Here is an 18,887-nt window from a genome sequence, read left to right as displayed (position 1 = left end):
GTGTACTGGGATTCGTGAGGGCTTCGAGTATTGTATCTTCGGGAGTCCTAAGTAGTGTAGACAAGATGAATCTGCGTACAGATGGGTTAACCCTTGAGATGCACAGATTCCCTGTTCCTGCTCTTTGGGCATGGACTACTGCATTTGCCATCCATCCTTACGGCGCATCGGGCGGGAAAGCCAGATATTCTGCATGACATGTCCCTGTTTAATGAGTCCCCTCAATAACCTCCCCCAGCACCTCCATCACTGCCCCAATACTTTCCTCAGTGTGGAACTCGGGGCTGGCAGCCAGTCCGACCTCCCACTTCCTCCCATCCTCCACGGGCCTCGCGACTACCCAGACCGTATCCGTGTGCAGCGGCTCGCTCTGCCCGTCCAGGATCTGCAGCGAAGCATCCAGCCCGGGCAGAGTCGGATTCTCGTCCACATTCTGAAACTGTACGGCCACCCCAAAGCTGTGGAGACTGGGCGCACAGTCCGTGTCCTTGCAGTGGTCCGTCAGCTCCCAGAACTGACTCGTTTCGTATTTCTGTCCCTGGGCGTACTGCTCGCGGACGGAGGGGAGAACGTGGGAGAGATGGATGGGATCCTGAACACGGATAGGCATGAGGTTGAGACAGGGTCCCAGAACATCCTCGAGACCGTTGGACAGACTGGATCGTCCGGATACGACGAGGCCGAAGAGGAGATCTCGAGATTGGGTAACTTTGCCGAGGGCTATAGAGACGGTCGAGATGAAGGTGATTGCTGGGGAGTAGTTTTCCCGGTGTCTCTGTGGGGGCGTCATCCTCCGCTCGATATAGATGGGTTGGAAGGGCGTGGATTTGCCGAGTACATTGCCAGAGTGTAAGGGAGGAGTCGGTAGTGTGGAGACAATTCGAGTCATCTGTGCGCCACGTAGCAACGTCTTCCAGAAGTGGAACCCTTCATGTTGTGTCTGCATGCTATGCCGGATGAAACCAGAGTATGCAGGACCTGCTGGTGGGGCCTTCGCATCCGTTAGGAAAGCTGCCAGACAGGAGAAGATCTTGGATATACTGATCCCGTCATACTGCCCATGGAACAGTCGCACCGTCAGCCGGGCAGGTCCTCCCCGGATCTGGCTCACAATAAACTTGCTGAATGGGGTTCCCAGCGCAAGGCGGGAATGAAGGTCGTCCTGATAGATCTCCTGGGAGAGAGCGTCGAGATCACCAACATCTCTATAAACAGCATCCCATGGCAGGGGGAGGCCTTGAAGGACCGCCTGGAAGGTCTTGCCTTCCAGCTCCACAAACACCGTACGGAGGATATCCAGATACTGCCACAGGCACAGGCAGGCGGCCTCTATACGGGAGACACTGATGTATGCTGGCAGGTCAATGTAAAAGTGAAAGCAAAACCCGAGTGGCCACCTTTGTAGGGATGCAATGCAATACTTTTGAAAATCGGTTACTGGATAGGCATCCACGACCTCATACATCCCCGTCCCAGCTTTGGGGAGTCTCAACTGGCATACAACCGCCTCTGAGACCAGAGAGAACGGCGCAGGACCGACGTATTTGGAACATGCTGTCTCATAATCGGCTGTGAATTGTACAGCTAGCTCACCCAGTGGCCTCCCCTTCAAGATGTCAGCCACGGTGAAGGTAAATCCTCGCTCTCGTGCAGTGGCCACGAGTCGCATGGCCATGATAGAGTCGCCACCTAGCCGGATAAAACTGTCAGTAGTCCGGATCCTACTGAGAGTAATGTCCAGCACAGAAGCCCAGAGTGCTTGCAGCGCGCACTCCGCCGTCGTCTGTGGGTCGCCTCCCACAAAGTCAACTTCACAAGGCTGCAGCTCAGCCAACTGCTCCATTGTCATGGCCGCACCCATCTCACGAAGTTTTCGTCGGTCAACCTTGCCGCTGGTAGTCGTGGGTAACGTGTCAATCGGAATGTATGCGTAGGGTATCATATGTGCCGGGAGGTGGATGGCGAGCGCTCGACCCAGCTGAATTGCAAGACGAGACATGCGCCTTTTCAACCCTCCATCAGGTGAGCTATCTACCCTCTGCGAAATAGCTAGGAACGCCACAAGCACCGGGTTGGAACTGTCTTGCAAAGTAATCACCTCCGCCACAGGTCCCTTCACGTAGTCGATCTCCTGCGGTTCCAGGCTGGCATAGATCTGATTCTCAATCTCACCTAACTCTACGCGTTGTCCTCGGATTTTCACCTGCGCATCCTTGCGCCCGACAAAGAGCAACGATCCGGATCCATCGGGCTCGTAGCGCACCAAATCGCCGGTTCGATACAGTCGGCCCTGCCGCCCGGCATGCCCGGAGCCCCTACTAAGTAGCCACGGGAGGTCCTCCATAAAGTTAGACGCCGTGAGATCAGGTCGATTCAGATATCCTGAACCGACCAGCGGCCCTTCTAGCCATAGTTCTCCAATGCCCCCAATGGGGGCTAACCGGTCCCCCGAGGGCTCGACCACCCACGTCCCGACCCCGAGCCCTCTCCCAATCCGAGCCGCCCGCTGGACGGTGGAGGGCCGTACGTCTACTAGAGTAGCCACGATAGTACATTCGGCCGGCCCATACGCATTGCTCAGATGGACGCGAGAACCCCATTGCTGTATGGCCTTGGGCGTCAAGCGTTCCCCACCAAGAATCATGCGTTTGAGACCAGGGACAGAGGCAGGATCAAGAGCGCAGGCCGTGGAGGGGGTCAATAATATGAAGTCAGCCTGGAGTCGATTGATCTCACCAGCTAAGTCGTTGAAACGGGCGAACTCGGATGGGATGCAGAGACAGGCGCCGGATGTCAGCGAATGCAGCAGATTGAACCACGAGGCGTCGAAGGCGTACGAGGCAAAGTCGAATACGCGAGAAGTTTGCCTGATGCCAATGGCAGTCTGTTGGTGGCGAATGGCGGACCGGGCGTTGGCGTGGGTTATCACTACGCCTTTAGGTTTGCCTGTGCTGCCGGAGGTGAATACCACGTAGAGGGAACTGGATGGGGGGACAGCCGGGAGGTCAGTCTCCATTCGACACAAAGGTGATTGTTTGAGATGCATATCGGCGGGGACGATGATCTTCTCGCAGAGCCTTCGAGCCAGGTCTTGGTGATGTGAGGACGAGATAATAAACGGCACGGGGTGAACTTCATTCACAATTTGTCGCAATCGCTCTACTGGCTGGGAGAGATCCAGAATGACGGAGGCACCTCCCACCTTCATTACGGCGAGTGCTGCAACCGCAGCCCAGAGGGATTTCTCAAAGCATAGCGGGATGACTATGCCAGGTCGGAATGCATCACAAAAAGGGAGCATATGGGCTGCCAGCCGGCTGGAAATGAGATTTAACTCCTGATATGTAAGTTTGCCATCCCAGGCGCAAATAGATGGGTCAGTTGGTGCTTGCAACGCTCGCTGCTCGACGAGAGTATGAATACAACCGTCTGATGGACTTGGAACCGTCGCGTTCCAGCGCCATATCTCTTGAAGATCGTGAGCGCTGGTGACTTGGATGTCCCTCACAGCTAATGAGGAGTCGCGGCAAGGAGAGCATACTTGGCGTAGGACATTTTCGAACTGCTGCATGATCCTCTGGACGTGAGGCTTTGGAATCACCTGGTCGTCAAAGCTCACACGGAATGAAAGTCCTCCTTGGGCCTGCAATTGACATTCGATTAGGAAGGCATAATCGTTGGAGCCGCCCATGTGCTTCTCCTGATGCTCATGGTTCCGTGCTTTGAAGACAGCGTCCTTCTCGGAGCTGCTATCTTTCTGTAACACCGGTTGCACCACTAAAAGTGTCTGGAGCTGGCAGGCCCTTTTGGCGAATGGACTCAATTTTTGGATCCATTGGATCCCCGCCTGTTCAAACCGGGTCATGTTGGCCGCCTGCATCTGTACCTGACTGAGCAGGCTGTCGATGCTCGCATCCCAATCAAAACATAATCGCAATGGCACCGTCGCAATGGTAGGCCCTACCACCCGCTCAATCCCTCGAACGGGAGCCTGCCTTCCTGTCACGGTGGCTGCAAACGTAACGTCCGGACAATCAGTATGTCGTGCAAGAAGGATCGCCCATGAGGCTCTTAACGCCGTTGAGGCAGTGACATCGCTTTGCCTCCATGATAGGCCGCATACGCTGTATCTCAACTCGCTCCGGGGATCGGGTTCGTAGCCTAGTGTTGGTAATGTAGGGAAAGGAATCGATTCTGAGCCTGCGAATTGAGCTGTCCAGAAGCGTTGCATCTCCTTCACATCGGTGTCCTGGACGTGCTTGATGAAGGGTTTGAACGAAACTAATGATGAAGGAGCACTACCGTGGTATGCCTGTTGCACGGCTTTTTCAAGTAACGACAGGGACCATCCATCGAATACGGCGTGATGAAGAGTCCACACGAAAAAGGTTGACTGGGTGTCGCTATCTGTCACCAAGGCTGCACGGAAGAGGTCCGTCCCTAGTCCGAGATCCTTCTGAGAGTCTCTGGCCAAGTAACCTTCAAGGCTGCCAGTGATCTGTAACACATCATCCACTCCAGAACGCATAACGACTTGAACAAGACCCTCGCGTGGAATATCGACAACATGTGTCCGCAGGATGGAGGCTGCCTGCACGACTTTTTCCCATGCAGTAAGCAGACGAGTAACGTTGATGTGCCCCTCGAGCTCCAGAATATGCCGGTATATGTATCTGTCCGCTCGCTTCGCAGTCATTGCTAAGAACCCTTCTTGCAATGGCGTGCAGGGCAAAATATCCTCTATCTGCTTTTCCGCGATCCCGCACCGCACTGCTGCAAGCCTGCACGCCTCTCCATGATCGATTTCACTTCGAAGTAAAGAGAAGCTGTCAACAGCCGGGCCCAAATTTTCTATGCTGTCCCTGGCAACACGTGCAAGATCACCTAGGGTAGGGTGAGTAAATATATCAGCCACGGTGAATGCGAGCCCTCCATCACCAGCCGCCGCCACAAGGCGCATCGCCGCGATGGAATCACCACCGATACGGAAGAAACTGTCGTCGATACCGATAGTGTCCACGTTGACACCCAAGATACTCGACCAGAGAGTCTGGAGCTCTTGCTCCACAAGGGACCTCGGGGCACGCATGTCTTTCCGGTGCGGCTGCTGGCTTGCCAGCTGTTGGAGAGTCATTTGGCTACCCATCTGCTGCAACTTTCGCCTATCCGTTTTACCAGTACCCGTCATGGGAAACACATCAATGGGTATATACATTCTTGGGACCATGTAATGTGGTAGCTGAAGGGCCAGCGTGTGCTCCACATCCTCTATCAAATCCGACAAGAGTGATCTCTCGGCCGGGTCGTCAAAGCTGATATACGCCACAAGCACGCTGTTGGAGCACTGCTTCGGCGTAATGAGCGAAGCCACAACTGAGGGCATATGGCTCAGCTTGCCCGCCACTGCGAGGGCCTCCAAACGACGCTGGATATGATTTTCTAGTTCTCCGAGCTCCACCCGCTGGCCACGAATCTTGACCTGGGCGTCGGTTCGGCCCACGAAAGTGAGACTTCCATCTGCATTATATCGGACTCGGTCTCCTGTGCGGTATACGCATCCTCGGCGGCCTGGATAGCCAGTTCCTCCACCCCGAGTTAACCAATCTGGATCCTGGATGAAGCTCGCTGCAGTCTTTTCAGCGTCACCTAGGTACCCTTGTCCTACTAATAGTCCCTCGAGCCATAGTTCTCCGACGCTGCCAATTGGTGCCAAGCTTGCGGTCTTCTCATCGTCCGTTGGGGCATCAGAGACGCCCACAACCCAAGTGACCAAACCAAGACCCTTTCCAATACACGCAATATCCTTATCTTGCGGACAGATGAGCCTCGCAGACGTGGCTACACACTCTGATGGACCGTAAAAGTTGAGAAGATTCACCCGATGGGCCCACACAGCTTGAAGCTGGTGTCCGATGGGCTCACCCGCCAACACAAGGACACGGAGGCTGGCACACCTCTCTGGATTGAGGACTGCGACCGTGGACGGTGTGAGAATTGCATATGATGCATTCATCTGCGCGATTGCTCCGTTGATATCGTTCCTCCTTGCGCTTTCCGACGGAATACACAAGCAAGCTCCCTCAAGGAGGGTGAGATGGAACTCATACCATGAGACATCGAAGGCGTAGGAGGCAAAGGCAAATACCCGATCAGTGCTTTGAATCATAAGTTTTTTTCGCTGGTGCTTTATGGCTGTCATGAGGTTTGTGTGGGTGATCATTGCGCCTTTGGGTGTTCCTGTACTTCCGGATGTGAAGGCGATGTAGAGACGTTGACTGGGATGGACTTTCGGCAATGGAGGACTAGGTAGATGCTTCACGCTGGTCATCAAGGTTGCGTATTCTATCAAATAAACCCTTCGAGGAGTGTCGGAGCAGAGTTTGCGGGCAAGTTGTTCGGTTTCGGAAGAGCAGAGGATGATAGAAGAGGCGGCAGGATCGGCTTTCTCTACTATACACCGCAGTCGCTCGTCCGGCTGAGTCGTGTCCATGCTCACTGCAACACCTCCGGCCTTCATTACACCCAGCGCTGAGACGGGCATCCAGAAACACTTTGGGAAGCATAGTGGGACAGGTGTGTCGGGCGTCAGTCCTTGTCGGATGAGGTCGTGGGCCACCGCTGTTGCCAGGTTATCCAGCTCGGAGTATGTGAGGTCGCCATCCCAGGCATGGATAGCCGGGGCAAGAGGTCGTTGGCGAGCTTGTTCTGCTACCTTTTCATGAAAGCAGGCATGCTCGGGGAGAGGGACTGTTGAATTCCATGTCCAAATCCTTCTGAGGTCATCCTCGCTCGCCATCATTTGCTATTGGTGAATATGGTACGTATGGAATCACGTTTCCGTAACACTCGGAATCGTCGAGAGTTGGTAATGAATGGGAGAGAAGAGAATCGCAGACCAGCGGAGTAGCTCTAGAAGATCTTAAATTACCAACGGCTCATTAAGCCTCGTATCGACACCGCAAAGAACTGCGGCGAGTACGGCCAAGTATCCCAAAACCAGACTGTGGAAACAGAGACAGCTTCAGCTGCAATTACAGTCTAATGCTAATATCACTCAAAATGGTGCAAATAGCGGTGTAAGCGGTCCACCCGGCGAGCAAGCAAAGGCTTCCCTGCAGCTGCATGTAAATGCCAATCCTTTACTATGTACAGACAAATCACGCGTCCTGCAAGCGCTGGATGATTATGGGAAAGTTCTTGCTCGTGTCCACCTCGCCACTATCATGCCTGGGTGTCCAGGAAGGCCTATAGAAGCAGGACTCTCAACAATTTCTTTCACGCTGAGGGAGACAAAACCCCGGTGAAATACGATTCTCCCATCAAAGGTTACCCAAATCTGTACAATGGCTCAGATTCGTGCTCTAGCCCAGAAACTCGCAGCAAGTGCAAATGATCTTTCCAATGAGCTAGAAAGCCAAGGGCTCGCGGAATACTCCTTCAGCGATCCTAACGCCCCCCTCGACCTTCCCCTTCTGAGTGCTCCGGGTTCGATTGCGCAAGCCGAACTCATCTCAGCAGCAGAAGAACTCCTTCGTCTAGCACATGGCCCGCTCACCTACTTGAATAGATACCAGGATGTTGTAAGTGAACCCTACGCGGAGCAGCACATCTATGCAACTGACGGAGACTTCCCAAGGCCTTTGAGATTGGTACAATTCGGGCCCTGATTCGACTGGGTATTCCTTCCATGATTCCTCTCCACGAGCGGGCCACCTACCCTGAGCTTAGTCGCAAGTCTGGAACCCATGAGCCACTTCTCAGAAGAATGATACGATTTGCTGTCGTTTGCGGGTTCCTGACTGAGCGTGATGGCCGCGTCGGACATAGCGCCGAGTCAGCTATCTTTGTAAAAGATAGCCGCAGCGCCGATGGAGCGACGTGGACGCTGGAGGTCGGGTTCCGTTCTTCGGGCCGACTGTATGAAGCATTACAGTTGGATCCAACGGGGGAAGATGGTAAAAAGACTGCTGTAAGTGTCGAGTACCATGAGGGCCACCATTATCCGACAATATGGGAGGTTCATGCTGCTCGTCCACTGTTGAGCCGGGGCTTCGACAACTTGATGGCCACGCAGATTGCTCAGCCGATTTTCTCGCTGCAGCACGTTCTGCGTTCCTTCGACTGGAAGCAGATTACCTCACTTGTCGACGTATGTTACCAACCCTGATTTCCTACCTTCCACTTCGTCCTTGTTCCCTGACACCGCTTGGCTAGGTGGGTGGAGGCAAAGGACATGCTGCCAGGGCGATCTTTGACGCGAATGCCCATATAAAATGCACTGTCCAGGACACCAATAACGTTCTAGGTGAAAAACAAACAGCTGGGGATGTTTCGTTTATGACGCATGACTTCTTTCAGCCCCAGCTGTTGCAGGCAGACATGTTCCTCTTTCGGCTCATCATCCATGACTGGTCCGACGAGGACGCGCAACGCATCATCGCGGCGACAATCCCCGGTCTACGTAAGGGAGCTCGGCTTGCTATTATGGATACCATTGTTCCCGAGCCAGGAACCGATTCCATCTTCTCTGAGAAGGCCATCCGTGCCCTTGACCTCGCCATGTATGGGATGTTTGCCGGTAAAGAGCGCTCGCTGCAGGAGACGCAGAAACTAGTTGCCAGCGTGGATGGTCGCTTGGTCTTTGAGCGGTGTTATCGACCAGAGGGGAGCTTAATGAGTTTCATGACCTGGGTCTTTCATGCATGACCACGTATGATTCTTTGGATAGTTCACATACAATAACACCAGTGGGGTTTCAGCTGGTATCCCGATAGAATGGCGGGAATGTGAAAAATACAGCCACCTGCATGAGAGCTCTCTCTTGTTGAGTTTCGTTCATTGTGAAGATACTTCAAGTCCTGAGGCGTATTATTTCCAACGTAGTTAAGGAGTGCATGTCTAGGATCCTGAACAGGTCCAGAATCTGCATGCAGCCTTGAGTCTGCGGCATGATGTGGGAGTCTATCGTCTAGAGTTTGAGCGGTGTCTCCGGCACCATCGAGATAAATAATGGATCTTCCTTGGGTGTTTCTTGAGCTCATCCAGCCATCATGTCCGCTCAAAGCGACCATAGCATTCTTCAACCGGCGCCCAACGAGCCACCTGTCGTTTTAGATCAGGTGCCATGGAATACTCTGAAGGAATCCCTGTCCCTGCTTTCTTGCCTAGAAGGAAAGAAAGAGCTATCGTCATCTCCACCAATCTTCAGCCCCTCCAGAAACATTGTCCATCGAGCCACAGACGACCAAGCTTTTGCGATTGGGAGCAATGCCATACCCCCAAGGGACGGGCGACCACTGGAGTCAGTTCTGGAAGATGCACGCCATATCTTTTCCTATAGGTCACGAACTGGACATCCACGCTTTCTTGGGTTTATTCCGTCGCCAGCGCTGCCTGTGTCCTGGGTGGGCGACGTTATTACATCTGCATATAACACATTTGCTGGGAGTGCAGAGGCAGCCTCGGGGGTATTTGAAGTTGAGCGAACTCTGGTTTCATGGCTATCGACCCAGCTTGGGCTACCATCTGATACGGCAGGCGGGCACTTTGTTTCAGGCTCATCCATAGCAACGCTGACGGGAGTCACGGTAGCCCGTGATCACTTACTGAACACTGATATGCGACACCGGGGAGTAGCCTACATCTCGGACCAGGCACATTTCTCTGTTGCAAAAGCACTGCGCATCATCGGATGTACTAGCGACCAGATCCGGGTGATCCCTAGTGATAATGATTGCAGATTTAGTCTCGCAGATCTTCGGTCAACTATCTTGCAGGATGTGAACAAGGGTCTCCGACCTTTTCTCGTTGTTGCCACCTGCGGGACGACCAGTACGGGAGCTGTCGATCCCATCATCAAACTAGCCGACATCGCGAAGGACCATCACATGTGGTTGCACATCGACGCTGCGTATGGTGCGTCAGTGGCGCTATCATCGTCCCATCGGCACTGGGTGGAAGGACTAGGTCGCGCCGACAGCATCTCCTGGGACGCGCATAAATGGCTCTTCCAGACTTATGGCTGTGGCCTTGTCCTATTCCGCAATAACACTCTGGCCCTGAAAAGCTTTTCAGGAACAGGGGAGTACGTGCGGGACGTCGAAGGTCTGCTTGAATCCCGGTCGAGCATGGACATCGTGACAAGTTCATGGGACTACGGAATCGAGCTGACGAAGCCTGCTCGCTACATGCGTTTCTGGATGACCCTGCAGGTCCTCGGGCTGGATTGCATTGATCGCATGATCAGCCATGGTTTTATGTTAGCTGCAAAGATGGAGCAGGAGCTCCTGCACCGAGACTGGGAGGTTCCATACAACAGTTTGGCGATTGTGAACTTTCGTTTTCGCCCCCGAATCCAACGGGACATGCTCTGCGAGGAGGCCTTGGACAAACTCAACAATTGTATTTCTCGAGAGTTGGAGAGCCGTCAGGTGGCTGCGGTTTATACATCCCAAATATATGGGAAAGTGTATTTACGAGCGTGCACTATTAATCCGCAGACTACGGTGGAGGACATTGCATTTGTGGTGCGTGAGTTAGATCTCATTGCCAGGAGACTCCTTGAAGCCTTCATCAGCGCAGAGACAGGAAAAGGTGGAATTGATCCATCGTCATAGCTGGGTTGGCGGTAATAAATTGTCCCATTGTCCTGCATCATATGTATCCTTCGTAATCTTACCAGGGGCCCATACACCTCAACATTTTCAAATACGGAACTATTAGATGCAGTAGGGTAGATATGGAGCATCACATGCATGTAATGGGACTATTTCCTGCTGTGTAGCGCGTACCCATCACTAAAAAAGAGCGGTCAGGATTCTGCAGCATTGGTATTGCTGCCCAGAAGATAGGGCCTATAGGCCTGTTTAGGATAGACGATCATCTAGACTTCTTCAGTCACATATCTTCGGTTGATTCGTGTTCCATCTGTTCTATCCAGACCTTTCCCATGCTCTAGTGTCACCTTTCATCTACTTTACAGAATGGAACTCTTAGTGTTTACAGATCAGTCGCAATGCTCTACCCAACTCCTGGCATCAGCAGTCGGCTCCTTTCAGAACGCCAAGATCCTTGATCCGTTCTTGAAGGAATCCCTGGAAGCGATAGCCCAGGAAGCAGGCAGCTTAGCACCAGACGAAAGAAAGTTGATCGGAAGCTTAAATTCTGTCGACGCCTTCCTCTCAAGCCATGAGAATGGGGAGGAGAGATATTGCGTCCTTTCATCGACTCTTCTCCTATGTATGGCGCAGATAGCGTCGATAATAATGTAAGATCCTAGTGCGTGGTGATGCTTGCGCTGTTATCAACAACTAACTGGTTTACCTGACGGTTCTCTATAGCCACACTTCCCGCAATCCTGATTTCCTATCGAGCAATCAGGGACATCAGCGTCGTGTGCTCGGGCTGTGTACTGGGCTTCTACCCTCCGTTCTGACCGGAGCGGCTACAAATTTACAGGAACTGATTAGTTTGGGTCCTCGTATTGTTTGTGTAGCTCTTCGCCTTGCGCTTGATGTTCATCGTCGGTCACAACTCATTGCCACTGAAGACGGCAGCTGGTCCAAGGCAGTTCGCGGCGTCTCCCTTGAAGAGCTTCAAGATGCTTTGGATATTTTCGAACAGACAAATGTGGGATGAAGTTCCACCTCTACGATGTAACATGAACACTGATTTTTACTTGCAGGTAAGCTCTCCTCATCACAAGGTGTACATCAGCGCCAGGGCATCTAATAGCTTCACGGTGAGCGGCCCCCCGCGTATCTTGGAGCGACTGTTTGCAACTTCTCCGGTCCTCCAGAGATCGAATTCACTGTCATTACCTATCTTTGGGCCGTTCCATGCAGCTCACCTTGCGGCCACTTCTACCGACTATATTTTGGAGCCAGTGGCATGTATCCGCCGGGACATTCGGCCTAACACGACACTCATTTCGCCATCGACTGGCTGTGCATATGATGGGGGTTCCTTGCACCACGTTCTTCGTCAGGCAGTCGACGACATTCTCCAAAGGGCAATCTGTCTCGACGCTGTGGTAACGAATCTCGCACCTTTTTGTCATGACATTCGCGACGGCCTCCGCATAATGGGGCCGACAACCGGCACCCATGTGTTACGTCAGAATCTGGCTACTGTGGGAATATCACTGGCCCGAGATCAATCAATTGACATTTTTGCATCTGAAGATAGCAATGACAGCGATGATATCGCAATCATCGGCATGAGTGGCCGTTTTCCGGGCGGCAGGGACCTGACAGAGTTCTGGACAACACTGCAAAAGGGCAGGAGAATGCATAAACCAGTCCCAACGGATCGGTTCAACGTCAACCAGTACTCAGACCTATCAGGGCCTGGGATGTATGGTTGTTTCGTGGACGATATAGGTGACTTTGACTGTTCCTTCTTTTCCATGAGTCCGCGGGAAGCAAAGCAGACCGATCCTACACAGCGGCTTCTTCTCATGGTGACATATGAAGCGCTCGAGACTGCCGGTTACAGCGCCAATTGCAATGACCGCATCGGTACCTTCTTCGGCCAGACGACTGATGACTGGCGTGAGGCGAACGCTGGCCAGGCACCAGATATCTACTATGTTCCGGGAAACATCCGAGCATTCGGCCCTGGACGATTGAACTACTTCTTCAAATGGGACGGGCCATCCTATAGCATTGATACAGCTTGTTCATCCAGTCTAGCTGCAATTGAGCTTGCATGCAACTCCTTACGTCTTGGAGATTGCGATGTGGCTGTTACTGGTGGTGGAAACGTCCTGACGGGGCCTAGGATGTTCCAAGGACTGCAGAAGGGAGGCTTTCTTTCACCAACTGGCCCCTGTCAAACATTAGATGACCAGGCTGATGGATATTGTCGAGGTGAGGGAGTGGGTGTAGTTATTTTGAAGCGTCTCGATAAGGCGATTGCCGACAATGATCATGTCTACGGTGTCATCAAGGCTGTTTCGACCAACCACTCCGCAGAGGCTATATCCATTACGCACCCACACCAGCAGACGCAGGAGCGATTGTTCCAGAGGGTACTCAGACGAGCAGGCATTTCCTGTGGGCAGGTCGATTATGTGGAGCTGCATGGGACAGGAACACAGGTTGGCGATAAAACTGAGTTGGCTTCCATTGTTCGCATGTTTCGGGACAGCTCGACAACGGGCCAACCGTTGCCAATCGGCTCGGTGAAGGCTAACGTGGGCCATGGCGAAGCGGTAAGTAACTTTCGCCTATTTCTTGACTTCGTGGAAGCCCCTACTCACGGTACCAGGCCGCGGGAATCACCTCGCTGATCAAAGCCTTGTTGATGTTTCGAGAAAATTACATCCCCCCTCACACTGGGATTGCCAACTGCATCAATAAAGATATATCTCAGGCAATGGGAACCAGTATCCAAGTGCCTTTGGCCCGCGTACCCTTCACCTCACGCTCCAACGGTGGACGCAGAAGAGTTTTGGTAAATAGCTTCAATGCAACAGTGCGTTTGGACCCAGTTATCTGTGCCATTTCCCCGAAGCCTACCCTGCTTACTGAATATATCATGGCCTTTAGGGCGGTAATACCAGTCTGCTACTGGAAGAATTCCTTTCCCCAGGGACTTCAGACAGGATGGATTCCACGACAAGGCATTATCCTATAGTTCTGTCAGCAAAGACCGGAGCTTCTCTGCATGACTGCAAACAACGACTACTGGACTACCTGCAGCAAAATAAAAAACGTATCCACATTCATGACCTATCATATACAACAACTGTTCGCCGGTTGCATCATCATTTTCGCGCTGCCTATCTCGCCGCGGATGTCGAAGGTTTGATGGAACAGATATCCAATGGGCCTGTTTCACCTTGTCTCTCTACCAATGTCCATGACAAGCGTCAAATTGCATTCAGCTTTATTGGACAAGGATCGCAGAGTGTCAGGCAGGTGGCAAGAAGGTTGCTGGATGATTGTCCGACATTCCAGAAGCAGCTGGTCCGATTGGATGATCTAACCCGTGCCTTTGGTTTCCCATCTTTCCTAGACTATATCAACGACTATGATTGCCATGGGAGTGAGCATAAACCTGCATCACCGATAGTTGAACAGTTGTGCCTCGTTGCATTCGAGATTGCTATGGCGGATATGTGGATGAGCTGGGGAGTCCGTCCCGCCATACTTCTCGGGCACAGCTTGGGAGAATATTCAGCGTTGTGTATTGCGGGAGCGCTCTCTGTCAGCGATACATTGTTTCTGGTCGGCAAAAGAGCACAGCTTATGGAGGAGATATGCACAGAGGACGCCTACAGCATGCTGATGGTCAATTTATCCATCGCATCGGCCCAAAAATTGTGCTCATTATTTCCAACTTGCGAGATTTCCTGTACAAATGGGCCCAATTCAACGATAATTAGTGGGCGTAAGGCCCAAATCCAAGCCTTTCAGTCGAAATTGGATTCCGACGGGATCCGGGCTGAGCAAATGTCGCTGCGGTATGCATTCCATTCAGCTCAAATGGACCCGGTACTTGAGCCTTTTGCTTCCATCGTCCGAAACATTCCTCTTGCGAAGCCGAGGATCCCGATTTTGTCTCCACTACTGGGCAGGATGCTCCCAGAAGATACAGAGATCATCCCCGAATACTTAGTCCGCCACATCAGGGAGCCGGTCAACTTTGTGGGGGCAATGGACAGTGGCGTCGGACAGGTGGCACAGAATGGCAGCATCTCCTGGTTGGAATGTGGCCCCGGATCGGGATGTCTTAGTATGATCAGGTCATGCAAAAAGATCCCTAGCTCGCATTTGCTTCCCAGCATGAAAAGAGGCGTAGATGGCTGGAAGTGCATCTCAGAGGCACTTGTCCATTTGTATCGCCAAGGGCATGACATCATCTGGCCTTCTATTCAATGCGACGGGGAACCTAAGGCGCAGTTGCTGGAGCTACCAAATTATGCCTTCCAAAATCAGCGGCACTGGATCGATCATGTCAAGGAGGACCAACAGTCATCGCCCACTGCTGCACTTAAAATTCCGTTCTTGTCAACCTGTGTCCAATATCTACAACCAAAAACAGCCAAAAGCGAAGATATTCTTACAAGGACGTTTGTTTCCGACGCGAAGGACCCTCAGTTGTTGGCTGCTATTGAGGGTCACCGTGTACATGGTCAAGGATTATGTCCAAGTTCGGTCTATGTGGACATGGCCATCACCTCCATGCAGTACTCCTTCACTGATCCTCCCAAGAGGGATGTAAATTCCATAATTGGCGTCGAGGATGTTGAAATCTTTCATCCCTTGATTGTCTCGGATGCTGGGCCAGAGACAAAGGTGGTCATCGAAACAACACCCATAGCAGCATCCAAAACTGTCACTGTGACAGTGAAGTCAGAACAGGAAACAGGTACCAGTGCCACCCATTCAACCTGTCACGTTCACCTATTAGACACAAAGAAGCAGCTGTCGCAGTGGAAACGTTTCTCTGGCTTTGTGAGTACCAGAATCGAGCAGCTGAAGGACCTCACCCAGCACCCCGGAATCTGCCATATGCCTGGGGATCTGGTGTATCGGATGTTCGCAGACATTGTCGACTACGACACAAAATACCACAGCATCCGACAGATCTTCATGGACTGTGAACGAAATGAAGCATGCGGGACGATCCAACTGCCTGGGCCAGAGGAACACGGCCAGTTCACCTGCTCTCCATATTGTACCGACGGTATTATCCATTTTGCCGGGTTCATTCTGAACAACTCTCTGAGTCGACCTAAAGACACGGCATATATCTCTACCGGATGGGAAAGTCTACGGCTGATCCCCAGTCGGCTTCAGGCTAAGACATACAAGATTTACGCTTGCATGCGCGAGGAGGAGAAATCTAGACTTTGGGTCGGAGATATTTACCTCCTTGATGGCGATGAGATCATAGCGACCTGTTTCAAGCTGACATTTCGGCAAATGAATATGGCTGTCCTTCGGAGTTTGGTGAACACTCCGGATCACCAAGGAATCTCTCCCCCGGGCCAATACGAACATGGATCAAAGATAGTACCACTGGAGGCCGTTTCTTCTCCTCTATCAACGAACTATTTAGCCAGCGTATCCGCAATCATTGCAGAGGAGCTTGCCATCGATGCATATGCGATGAAAGAACATACTTTAATGGAAGAAATGGGAGTCGATTCCATACTTGCTGCGTCCATTTCGAGCAGAGTACAAGACACCATAGGCATCGCGCTGCCAATGAGCCTTTTTGCAGGGAAGTCAAGTCTATCCCATATCTTCAGCTATCTCCGACAACACCAGGGCAGTCAGCCGACAACTTCGAATGGCTCCAGTACCTTATCCACACCGTCATCAACCCCTAGCATCAGGTCCAACCACGGCAGTCAGGGGAAATCGCTTTTCAACGACTTCCTTACCGTATTGGTCAGCCAGACAGGAATCCTCTTGGCTGATATTCAATCGCATACTCGATTCGAGGAACTGGGTGTAGATTCCCTCTTGTCTATTGCCGTGTTATCCATGTTTCAAGATGTTACAGGCAAAGCTCTTCCTGCATCCGTCTTCCAGAACAATCCCACCATCGGATCAATGCGCACCCTTCTTTCAGGATCGGACGTCGCATGGACTCGCCAAGAAATTGTTAAGAGTGAGCCGGCATCAGCATCAACAGCATTAATTTCGCCCCAAACGTACTCTCACTTTGCTAGCCTTCTCCAGGGCGACCCAGACTCTGCCCTTCCGCCATTGTTTCTCATTGCTCCTGGGTCAGGCTACCCTGGATCTTACATGAATCTCCCCCAGTTGCGGAGCAAAGTACCCATCTATACCATGGAGTCTCCATTTCTTCAACGGATACCGCCAGAAGGCTGGACGATGGAAGATGCAGCGTCTCTCTACATCAAAGAAATCCGCCGCGTGCGGCCTCGGGGACCCTACCTCCTCGGCGGATGGTCCATAGGAGGCATGTACGCGTACGAGATAACCCGCCAGCTTCTCCTTACCGAACAAGACGACGTTCTATGTATCGTCATGATCGACAGCCCTTGTCCTACACCGATACCCGATATGCCGATTCCCACTGTTGAGGCGGTTGAGCTGACGGGCCTGTATGCACCGGTCAAGAGGAAAGGGTTGCCCGATATTGACATGCCATTGCATCTCAAAGAACATACGGTTGGATCGTTGAATGCTCTGCGAAAATATGAGCCCAGACCGTTAGAATCTAATCGGAGGCCACGGTTAGTGGTTCAGATATGGGCTAGCATGGGGCAGTATGATCAGCTTCCGGAGCGGTTACAAGAGGCGTCGGAATTGCTTGCCGCTCAGAAGGCGGGCACCTTGTCGAAGGATTATGTTTTGGGGGAGGGAGTGGGGAGGGAATGGCAGACAGAGCCACGTCAGTCTTTTGGGCCGTGTGGATGGGATCAACTCACTGGTGCTGTGGAATGTCATGTCGTTACTGGCGACCATGAGTCTATCATGAGTCCACCTCAGGTAGGTCGGATGAATCAGTTGAAGGAAAGTATTTATAGGATGGCTAACGGTTTCCACTGGACGTGTAGATTAGTGTGACTGGGTCGCTCCTGGAGGATGCTATTGAGCGGGCTCTTGCAATGAGATGATTTCACAATTGCGATTTGATGTGCGTGCCCAAATCACAGGTGAGCTTGTTGGTGAGACGGCCGAAGATAGATGGGATACGTCTATACAGTCGTTGGTGGTCAATGAAGATGTCTTGACGCTTTCCTTCTGAGGCACTTCAGCATTACTATTGGCTGGCCCCTACCTGTCTAAACATTGTCCAGATCATTGTACGGAGTAGGGAGACAAGTTATGGCACTCCAAAGTGGAGCCAGGAGTGACGATAGGCCAATCATGTTTTTGCAACAGGCAAAAGCCTAAGGGAGCTCTCTTCCTAGGTCTTCCATGCGAGCCATCTTGATGGCTACGCCCGAAAGGCTTGCAATGTTCGTTTATTGTTGAGAAAACATAAACACTAAGCATCCAATCTCGCACTGTTATCCAAATGCCATCCAAATGCTATCCAAATGCGCTATGTAGGATTGAAGATACTGCAAATGGCAAAGTCTGTCAAGTCAATATTCTGCTAGAGCGCCTAGATACAACTTTTACAAGCATTTCCGGTTTTAGTACCAAGTACGGAGTATATTTGAAACCATCGTCCAAGTCTGTAACGAACAATCGATATACGTTAAAACCTCCCTCTCACTCGCATCCTCTGCAGTTCGAGTTAGAGAATAGTATATTCATCAACTTTTTTTAAATATCGCAGTGGTAATCGCCGGTAAATCTGTCTTAATCGCGATACTCCCATCATAGTTAAGGAATTCTTGGGCGTGGCAAGAAATTACGTTGATTATGGCATCTCGAAGGTTAGTCTCAAGAGGTGGAAGGGTGTACCGACCGTTCTTACAACCCGTGTCCCAGAGCTGGGCGGTCTCGCCAGGAGCACATCGCTTGCCTGGTGCAACACAATGCCCATCCCGGTAATCACGGCAGTCGACCTTCGCATCTAAACTTGCTTAATAGCATGTATTTCAGTGGAATATGAACTAAACTAACCAGAAAATGGGAGGCTAGTCAATAGTGTGAGTAACTGTTTCACATCAATCTAGAGCTATAAATCACATACCCAAGAATAGCAAAGATAATCAGCAGTAAAGATCTCAACGTGTAAATTCAAGCACTGGAGCTTAGAATGTAGTTCAGAAAGAAAAGATGCTTGAGAAATTGAATTGTCTTGGTTGTCTGAAGGTGGTGACAGGCAGCTGTAGCCAAAATAATTTGAAGACCTGAACGCTTGGGAGTCAAGTAAAATCCGGCGGGCGGGACATAGGCCATACTCATGCTCTTGAAGGCTAGTTACTAAGTCCAGTATTATTATTG

General features: G+C 51.7%; 4 protein-coding genes across 4 annotated transcripts; 3 read left to right on the top strand and 1 right to left on the bottom strand.

The window, feature by feature from the left end:
* Positions 1 to 208: 208 nt before the first annotated feature.
* Positions 209 to 6,799, bottom strand: N7496_005012 (Nonribosomal peptide synthetases (NRPS); the record flags this gene model as incomplete). Its single annotated transcript, XM_056697941.1, has 1 exon — positions 209 to 6,799. The coding sequence occupies one exon, from the start codon at positions 6,797 to 6,799 to the stop codon at positions 209 to 211; it is 6,591 nt and encodes a 2,196-aa protein (XP_056556466.1).
* Positions 6,800 to 7,343: 544 nt separating this feature from the next.
* N7496_005011 (O-methyltransferase-domain-containing protein) lies at positions 7,344 to 8,706 on the top strand (the record flags this gene model as incomplete). Its single annotated transcript, XM_056697940.1, has 3 exons — positions 7,344 to 7,580; positions 7,637 to 8,149; positions 8,215 to 8,706. 3 exons carry the CDS (start codon positions 7,344 to 7,346, stop codon positions 8,704 to 8,706), a joined length of 1,242 nt encoding a protein of 413 aa, XP_056556465.1.
* Positions 8,707 to 9,050: 344 nt separating this feature from the next.
* Positions 9,051 to 10,616, top strand: N7496_005010 (pyridoxal phosphate-dependent decarboxylase family protein; the record flags this gene model as incomplete). Its single annotated transcript, XM_056697939.1, has 1 exon — positions 9,051 to 10,616. The coding sequence occupies one exon, from the start codon at positions 9,051 to 9,053 to the stop codon at positions 10,614 to 10,616; it is 1,566 nt and encodes a 521-aa protein (XP_056556464.1).
* Positions 10,617 to 10,982: 366 nt separating this feature from the next.
* Positions 10,983 to 17,602, top strand: N7496_005009 (type I polyketide synthase; the record flags this gene model as incomplete). Its single annotated transcript, XM_056697938.1, has 6 exons — positions 10,983 to 11,266; positions 11,340 to 11,628; positions 11,684 to 13,213; positions 13,270 to 13,554; positions 13,704 to 17,474; positions 17,543 to 17,602. The coding sequence occupies 6 exons, from the start codon at positions 10,983 to 10,985 to the stop codon at positions 17,600 to 17,602; spliced, it is 6,219 nt and encodes a 2,072-aa protein (XP_056556463.1).
* Between the last annotated feature and the right edge of the window lie 1,285 nt (positions 17,603 to 18,887).

The sequence above is a fragment of the Penicillium cataractarum genome, assembly GCF_028827025.1.
Source record: "Penicillium cataractarum strain IBT 29864 chromosome Unknown utg000004l, whole genome shotgun sequence".
Classification (NCBI taxonomy): Eukaryota; Fungi; Ascomycota; class Eurotiomycetes; order Eurotiales; family Aspergillaceae; genus Penicillium; species Penicillium cataractarum.
This window is presented reverse-complemented; position numbering and strand designations above follow the sequence as displayed.